Raw genomic sequence first — 9,803 nt, forward strand, 5'->3', positions numbered from 1 at the left:
CGTTTCCTGAACCATATCGAACCCTATGCCACTCTGCTGCCTTGAGGGTTCTGCCAGGTACTGGTAGACTGTGACACACACACACACACACAAGCACACACACACACACGCACACACCCTGTGACACCTCCATGGGTGGTACAGGAAGCTGGCACTCCATATGGATGCCATCCACAGAGGGGATGACACCTGGGGTCGTTACCATGGAGACAACTCACATTGTCCCGCCTTCAAATCCTTGTGCTACTATACCAAATGCTGCCGGAAGCAGTGACCACGGTTTAGAGATGATGTTATGCATAATATATGCTAAAGTTAATGTATGTCAATTACACATACATAATGCTCGCTAGTATGTCAACAGTGCACAACCCTAATCCCTCTAGGACGGCAGCGTATGTTTGTTTTGATCCTCAGCCTTACAAGACAACCACAATCAGGACATCAAGCAGGAACGTGGCCCTTGCGGTTAGGCATTGTAGATCTGTATGTTCAATCAATTACGGACATCACTATAAAACATTGACAAAGGCTTGATATTAACACCCTCTTCCTCTTTCTCTCTCGCTCATCCTTCACAACTCCCTCTATCTCCCCTTCCTCCTCTCCTCTCTCATTTTAGCATTTTAGCTTTTTAAATCATAATACTGTTTTTCGTACTATTATTTTTAAATGACTAGACTTTTTAAATAGGCACTACATTTTATAAACACTATTATATCTGTCTGTTTTTATTGTATGTATGTGACCTATGTGTGTTTTTAATGTGGATAACGTATTCATGAACTGCACAAAGCCTGTCAAAGGAGAATTTCTGTCACTCTGTGACAGACAATAAAGCAATCTTGAATCTTGAATCTTGAATCTCCTCTCTCTCTCTCTCTCTCCCTCCATCCTCTCTCCTCTCCCAGGTACTACTACAACAAGCGCATTTTGCACAAAACCAAAGGAAAGCGCTTCACCTACAAGTTTAACTTCAGTAAGGTGGTCCTGGTCAACTACCCTCTCCTGGACATGGCCAGCTCCCCCTTCCTGATGGCCCAGAACCACTTCAACGGGGGCTCCACCGCGCCAGACTGTAGCCCCATCACACCTGAGGTATGGAGGGATCGAGTGTGTAAGGGAGCAATGGTGAGAGATGGTGGGAGAAGTTTGATTTCTAGAGGTTGTGAGGATAGGGAATAATAAACACCAGAGGGAGGGAAGGAGAGATGGATGAAGGGATGGAGATGGAGAGATAGATGGGAGAGGATGCAGAGGAGGAAGTGAATTGCGGACATGCTAGGGTCACTTTAGCATCGATATCAGAATAGATTGAAACCTGTAGAACCTGTAATGCTCTAGATCGGAAAAATAAGAGGGAGAGATGGAAATGTGATCGCCGCCACCACTCCATAATCCTTAATAGTTTATTTATGTTGATCTTATCCAGAGACGGGGAATTTCATTCCAGGGAACTGGCGATTGTGCTTCACAGACTCCTGCTGTGCCTGTGCGTTGTCCTGTTATGAGGGGATGCATTGTATTCAGTATATCAGTATATGTCAGTATATATATATGTTATGGTACATATGTGTGGGAAGACGGTACATGTGGGAAAACTAGGGTTAGGGTTAGGTGCTATGTCGACTTGGTACATGCTGGCATGTCTAACCCTAACCCTAATCCTAACCCTAACCCTAACCCTAACCCTAACCATAACCCTAACCTTAACCCTAGCACCTAACCGTAACCCTAACCTTAGTATTCCCACATGTACCGTAACATATATATATATATGAGTATATATATTCAGTATATGCCTTCAGTATATCAGCCATCTTTTATTCAATGATTCTAATAGCAGCAGATCTGATGATGATAATGTGGTATCCACGTTTATCCGCCCGGAGACATTATCTTTTTATCTTTACAACGATAAATCCGATTGGACGACCAGTGTATCAATACACCTGTCCTGTTACGGTTTTAAATAAAACAATTAAACACTCAGTAAAACATTGAGTTAACTGTCTGTGCTCAGTATAAACATTCACTGCTGATTCTTGCTGGTTAATTTGTTTAGATTGATATGGAAATGGCTTAAATAATATTACAATTATGTTTCAGATTTATCGTTCATTATCATTATTTATTCGTATCATTACCAGTCGTCGTTTGTGGTGGGAGAATGAATAGTGACACTTTTAAAACCTTCATATCACAACTTGTTGTTGGAGTTGGACTGAATCATAATTCCAATATTCACCACAATATTTAATTCACAACAATAGCAAGACGTGCATTCATTAACATAACATCATATTCAATACAGGTTTGTGACCTTTACAATCCAAAGCACGTCCTATGGGTTGAGCTCTACAACTTTAGCGCTAGCAACTGAAGCAAGTGTGCGTGTGAATTAGGTGTTTTGTAGCTGGCCCTTCTTCAGTTGAAAAAAACTATTGCTCCTGAGCTCCTGACAGGGTTTTGGTTTAGGGTCACCTCCTAGTGAAGGCCGCTAAGCCTTTAACTGTATACATTTACATTTTTGGCATTTAGCAGACGCCTTATTCCAAAGCGACTTACAATCGATACATTTGAATACTAAGCAAGTGAATCATCAATCCACCAGTCGTAGCAGGAAGAGTAATCTAGCTCAGGCCCGGGGGCCATTGATAGAAGGAAAAACCTTCTCCTATCACCTTCTTATAAACCTAGTTTTTTTTTTTTTACACTGGAGAAACAGAGAAACAGTACAAGGGGGGCAATTTAAGTTTTTAGGGGACACAGTAGAGGGGAAAGCGGGTGTCTTTAGGAGACGCAGTGCTGAGGGGTAGTAGATGTGTCAGGAGGAGCAGTTAAGGTGTAACCTGAAGAGATGGGTCTTCAGTCTACGACGGAAGATGGGTAATGACTCTGCAGTGTATCATCCCAAACATGTAGCAGACCCACTGGGTCTCTTATTACTGTGTTACATCCAGTGGATCTACCTTCTCTGTACCGTCGTCTCTCGTTCAAGCATCTTTCATACAAAAATAATTACAACTTTACCTCGTAAATAACAAGGAAATTGTCTTTCTTGTTACTGGTAAAAACTACAGGTTATTATTAGCATGTTATTACCCACTTATTCCGAGCCGAAACGTGAAGTGCTACCAATAACAATATGTCAATAGGAATAATACGGCAAAATACGATCTCACTTATATTCATTTTATACCAGAAAAGTATCTTAACTTTAGATTACTGTAGAACATCCACTCGTCTGCCCTATCCCTATCCTGAAGGAGACGGAAAAAAACCTAATTCAGACAGTGAAGGAGAAAGTGAGGAGACGGTCTTAACTTGTCCTCAAAACAAAGGAAGATGTTATCCCCCTTCTCTCATCCCTGTCTCACACGGAGGTTCCATCTGTCATTGATTGAAAATGAAAGAAGTCAAAATAAAGGAGCTCTCCTATACGTCAGATCAGATCAATGTGCGGTCATTAATGCAGGGTGGTGTTAAGCAATCCAGATCACGCAGCTTGGAAGTACAGTCTCGCCTTTCAAACTTGGAGCTGAGGGGTGACAGATAATATTGATCCCAGCCCAGCGGAAAAAGAAAAAAAAAACACAGAAATCCCCCTGTCTCTCTGTCTCCCTCGACTCCCCGCGACTTAAGAGTTTCGTTCGTTTTGCCCCCTATCTCTTCCCTGTTTTAAAGTACCCAACACACACACACACACACACACACACACACATATACGGACAGACACACGTATGCACACAAACACACACACACACACACACACACACACACACACACATATACAGACAGACACACACGTATGCACACACACACACACACATATACGGACAGACACACACGTATGCACACACACACACACACACACGCACACACGGTCCCACTGACCACACAACTATGATGTTGTTTTTTACTCTCCCCCTCTATCAGTCTTTTTCTTGCTTTGTCCCCCTCACCCTCTTCCTTACGTGATCACAGAGTGGCGAGCAATCCCTATCTATCTCTGTTGTTGTTTCTCCTTTGTGCTCACATTGTTAGTCGCTGGACTCCATTTGACGCTCTGTACTTCTCCTGGCTTTAGACTCTTTGAGCCTCTGCGTCCTCCTCCTACCCCCCCCCCTCTCTCTGCCCAGTCCCATGGCACCGACCTTTTATCTTGTCCTTGATGGAACACTCCTGCTGTCTGCATCACACACAAACACAACAAACACACACACACACACACGCACACACACACACACACACACACACACACTCACTCACTCCATGGGGTGCTTGATTGCCATCAAATGACTTACACTAAACCCTTTTGTCATTGAGGGAGTTGAGGGTCTCATGTCTTATTTGTCTGCAATTATAATGTGACAGGGTCTGGTGAAAAAGTCACCCGAAGTAGGGCAAGGTCATCTTTCAGTTTTTACAGATTATGAAAGTGCCGATTGTGTCAAATGATGTGTCATACATTGAAATCTGAAAATAGTTGAAGAATATATGCTTATTTGAATGTTGGTACACCACTGTTCTCCCTCTATACCAAGTGTCTTGGCTCGGTAATCTCCTCACATGGGTTCTCCTACCACAGCTACGTAGACGACACTCAACTCTCCCTGTCCCCCCCGCCCCCCCCCCCCCCCTCTGACCTACATGTGGCAACACGTGTCTCTGCATGTCTCGCTGAAATCTCTACATGGATGTCAGCCCACCACCTCAAGCTCAACCTTAACAAGACTGAGCTACTCTTCATCCCTGGGAAAGCCTGCCCTCTCCAAGACCATCACAGTGGAGAACTCTACTGTAACCCCTTCCCAGACAGCCAAGAACCTTGGAGTGATCCTGGACAACCGCCTATCCTGTGCGGAGAACATCGCAGCAACGGCACGCTCCTGCAGATTCTTCCTTTACAACATCAGAAGGATACGTCCGTTCCTCACCAGAGAAGCAGCGCAACTCTTGACCCAGTCACTGGTCATCTCCCGCCTTGACTACTGCAACGCACTCCTGGCTGGGCTCCCCGCCTCCGCCATCAGACCTCTGCAGCTCATCCAGAATGCTGCTGCCCGTCTGGTGTTCAACCTCCCTACATTTTCTCATGTCACCCCCCCTCCTTCGCACCCTGCACTGGCTCCCGATAGCAGCTCGCATCAGATTCAAGACCCTGGTGCTTGCCTACCAGGCAGCAAAAGGGACAGCCCCTGCCTACCTGCAGGCAATGGTCACCCCCCAAACTTCAGCCCGTTCACTCCGCTCCTCCACCTCTGCTGGCCGACTGGCCCCACCACCTCTACGCCAACGCGGCAGTCACACTACCCGGTCACGTCTCTTAACTACACTTGCTCCCCGCTGGTGGAATGAGCTTACCACAGCTGTCAGAACGGCAGAGTCACTCCCCATCTAAGATCTGTCTCCTGAGACACCTGCGTCCCCTATACTGTGTCTCCTGAGATTCCTACTTCCCCCTTGTACTGTTTCACCAGTGTCTATGTAAAAATACTTTTTATACTTTCTTTCTTCTTCTATCACGACGACTGCCAATGGCCCCTGGCCTGAGCTAGATTACTCTTCCTGCTACGACTGATGAATTGATGATGATTTACTTGCTTAGTCAAATGTATCGATTGTAAGTCGCTTTGGAATAAGGCGTCTGCTAAATGGCCAAAAATGTAAATGTAAACATTGTCGAAAATTACAACACACAATCGCTAGTCAAGCCAAAATATTGCAATGCAATGGATTTGGTGAGTAATTCCCACTGGTACCTAGTTAACTATAACTAGTATAACTAGTACTTTAAATTGTTAGCAGGCTCACTAAACAACCTGTGTTAGTTGACTAGCGAGTGTGTCATTGATTTTCAACAACGCTGAAATGTATTTACATTTTTCAAAATAAAAGTGCTGAACATTAAATTGGCTGCCGGGGTACTTGTTACCCCTTTCACCAGCAGCTGTCACATATGAGCTCATCTCTCTCTCTCTCTCTCTCTCTCTCTCTCTCTCTCTCTCTCTCTCTCTCTCTCTCTCTCTCTACAGGCCCTACAGTCCCTGTTCCCCCGTCTTCCAGAATCGGGGAGAGCGGCCTCTCTGTTTGAGCGAGGGGCCACAGCCCCGGGACCGGAGGGTGACAAACTGAGATTGGACGCCTTCCCCTTCCTCGGCACAGGTGAGACATGAGAGAGAAGAGAGGAGAGGAGAGGAGGAGGAGAGAGGGAAGGTGAAAGAAAGAAAGCTTGGAATGGTGAAAGAGGAGGAGTCAGGAAAGGAGATGATGAGATGACAAGTAGGAGCACGACAAAAAAAAATGTAAGCGAGGAGATGGAGAGAAGAAGAAAAAGGGAGATGACGGAAGATAGATAGGAGAGGGGGAGAGGAAGAGGAGAGGAGAAGAGATGACAAAAGAGGGTTGAATACACGTTCATTTACAGTCTTGTAGCCTTTACTTGGAAAGACAATAACAACGTACATCCCTGGTCCTTTACTGGGTCTTCTTCCAGGTGAGAGGAGGTGCAGGTTAACATGGGTCTACATACCACAGTAACACAGCGTGAGCTTAGAATGATAAGGTTCCATCTCCGTTTAGGGCAGTTCAGAGATATTGAGCGTCAAAGTTTTTACATTCCATTATGTTCTGTGAGATGGAACCTTTGTATTTTATGAATTACTAACTAAAAAATGTCAACATTTTAAAAACAACACCACACAGGCATTAATAAACACCTAATGGATCAGATTATGTAAAAAACTCAATTTTCACAAAAATGGAGATAGAACCTTATAATTCTAACGTCACGACAGTACTGTACCCCTGATGCAGGTTAACATGGGTCTACATACAACAGTAACACAGTACTGTACCACTGGATCAGGCAGATGTTGAATGGAGGCCTCAGTAAATCCACATGAGCGCCAGTGTGATCATTTGCATTACCCCTTTACGCAACTTGTTTTATTTATGGACGGGTACTGTGCATGTGTGCATGTGTGTGTGAGAGAGTGTGTGTGTGTGTGTGTGTGTGTGTGTGTGTGTGTGTGTGTGTGTGTGTGTGCGTGCACTTGCACTGGTGTGTGCACACATGCCTTTGTCTGCCTGGATACTCCATATGTTCATGTTGAGCATCACTGCATCAGAATGTGTGTGCTGTACAACACAGTGTGTGAGCCAGTGTGTGGTGTGTGTGTGCACTCCCGCCCCCCCCCCCTCCCCCCCCGCCCGCATCACACAACCTGCCCCCCCTTCTTTGTTTGTCCTCAGGTCCTTTCCCCCCCTCCTTCCCTCCTTACCCTCCTCTGCCTCCCATGTGTCCCCCCTGTCCTAATCCCTTCCCAGGCAGGAAGGGCCTAATTGAGGGTGCAGGCTTCAGTTTGTGGCCTGTGGGCGCCCATTACTGTGTTTTCATAAGCAAGTGAGGCCTGCCTGACTGATTCAATATTCATGTGTCTGCCAGCTACTCCTGGCCCAGCACACAGAGAGAGTCTCTACCACTGTCAAATTAGCTCTGCATAGCAAATAACATACAAAGAGAGAGAGGGGGGGGGGAGAGATAGAGAGAGAGAGTGGGAGAGAGACCGAGAGAGAGAGAGTGGGTGAGAGTGTTGGAGCTAGAGGGTGAGAGAGAGAGAGAGAGAGTGGGAAAGGGAGAGAGGGTGAGAGTGGGAGAGAAAGGGAGAGAGGGTGAGAGAGAGGGCGAGAGAGAGAGAGAGAGGGCGAGAGAGAGAGAGAGAGAGAGAGAGAGAGAGAGAGAGAGAGAGAGAGAGAGAGAGAGAGAGAAAGGTGTGGTAGATCTGTGTTTGTTGTCAGTTAGAAGGAAGTAGAGTCAGGTGGGAGGGAGTTATTTTGTTGGCTCATTAAAATGTATTTCCGGCATCACCTCAGATTTACCCCCTTTTGATTCTGTTATTAAATGACACATACAGGGATCCAATTATAATCAAATGCGGTTACCTCTTCTGTGAGGTCTATTTCATTATTTTGTTCTCTCTAATACAAAAACAGGAACTCTTGCGTGCCTGTTTTAGAGATTAATTGAAATATGGTGGCGCAGGCAAGAGCGGTGTTAGTGTGGTGGAGTTTCTTGTTTCTATAATTCAGTTCTGTATTTCTCTGAGCACCTGGAGTGGATCATAGGTGTTGGAATACTCATCTTTTTCTGACCTGGGTTGTCATTTGTATTATTTACCTGTGTAAAATGTACCACCATAGTCAGTGCTGTACACTCACGATATCGGTAAATAAAACGTATAAAGTATATTTAAAAAGGTGTTTTATTTTTATAACATTGTAGTAGTTAATATTGTATAATATAATATTGTAGTTTCATTGCAATGTCATAATCATTATGTTTTTGATGTGCGTTTTTGGTCAGAGAATGCATGTCCATTTGTCTTTGTTTTGAGACAGTGTAGTGTAGTGTGGGAGTAGTAATGGCATGCATTAGTGTACGATCAGGTTTCAGTTCAAAGCAACTGTGCTTGAATTCGCCCCTGTGCTCGGCTTCTTCATTTGAATTGCTAATGACCGTCGAGCATAATTAGCGAACATTCTTGGATGTAGTATGTCAGGAGACCTTTGGCCCTACTGAGAACTAAACACCATCTCTCTCTCTCTCTCTCCGTCTCTCTCTCTCTCCCAGGCGCCCCCTGTTACTCCAAGCCCCCGTCCCTGTTGGGTCCGTACCCTCGCAACCCTCCGTTCGACTACCCCTGGGGCTTCAACCCCTACCTCCCAGGGGCCTTCTCCCTCAACAACTGCCCCAAACTGCCCCCCGGCTCCCTCTACCCCTCCCACTTCTACCCCAACCCGCTGCAGACCAACCTGTCCCAGCTGCCTCACCCCTTCTCCTCCCTGCTGCCCCCGGGGGAAGCCGTAGGGGGGGAGAGAGGGGCCCAGACCGGGGGGACTAACGGCACCGCGGGTGGGCCGGCCGGCGCGAGACTCTGCCTCCCTCCTTACCCCGGCGGCCTGACGCTGGGTCGGACGGACATAGGGGGCCTCTCCGTGGGGGAGAGGGAGAGGGCCGGCACCCCGGGAACAGGGCTGGGGGGTCTGGGCCTGGGGCTGGGGCTGGGGCTGGGGCTGGGGCTGGGAGGGATGGGTCTGGGGGTCGGGGTCGGCGTCGCCGGGGGGCGACAGAGCCCGTCGGAGAGGCGGGCGGGGCTGAAGCAGGACCCGGAGTCGGACTCGGACCTGGAGATCACCGATCTGAGCGACTGCAGCTCGGACAACGACAACGACCACTTCAGCATCTCCAAGGAAACCAGGTTGAGTAGCGGATCGCAGATCTTAGCGGAGGGGAGGAAGGGGGGCGCCCTACCACCTACACTCTCCTCCCTCCCTCCCCCGGTGTCCCCTCGTCCCCTCAAGAACCAGGTGGCCGTCTCTCCTCCACCTCCGTCCCCCCGCCCTCCATCCCTCTCTCCCTCCGTCGCTCTGGTTGACCGACACAGGGAGACAGAGACACTCAAACTGATCCACAGCTAATAGATTATTTTCTGTGTCCCTCTCTCTGGTCTGGCTAACCCATCTCTCTCTCTCTTTCTCTCCCTTCATCTTTTTTCAACCACTGTTGTGGTGGTTTTTTCCTTTATTTACTACTGTCTTTTTTAGTCCCTGCTCTGCACTCTCTGTGCTATCTTTTTTCCCTGTCTCGCTCTCTCTCTCTTCCTCTTCCTCTCTACCACTCCTCCTGCTCTTTCTCATGTTTATCAAACTTTTTAAACACTACTGTTTACGTTATGTTTTGTCCAAATGTCCAACAGCTGAAATGGGGCATACTGCTTCTCTTTTGCTATGGCAGCTAA

The 9,803-nt window shown here is 46.9% G+C and overlaps 1 protein-coding gene across 1 annotated transcript in view; it reads left to right on the plus strand.

Moving 5' to 3' along the window:
- Window positions 1-9,483, plus strand: part of erfl1 (Ets2 repressor factor like 1) — a gene marked incomplete at both ends in the record, with an annotated part of 12,042 nt that extends 2,559 nt beyond the window's left edge. Inside the window, 3 exons of the mRNA XM_080540806.1 lie at window positions 912-1,098; window positions 6,039-6,168; window positions 8,636-9,483. Of these exons, the coding sequence (XP_080396932.1) occupies window positions 912-1,098; window positions 6,039-6,168; window positions 8,636-9,483 (1,165 nt within the window). The remainder of the gene's footprint in view (window positions 1-911; window positions 1,099-6,038; window positions 6,169-8,635) is intronic.
- Between the last annotated feature and the right edge of the window lie 320 nt (window positions 9,484-9,803).

The sequence above is a fragment of the Nansenia antarctica genome (assembly GCF_963989245.1).
Source record: "Nansenia antarctica genome assembly, chromosome: 10".
Lineage (NCBI taxonomy): Eukaryota > Metazoa > Chordata > Actinopteri > Argentiniformes > Microstomatidae > Nansenia > Nansenia antarctica.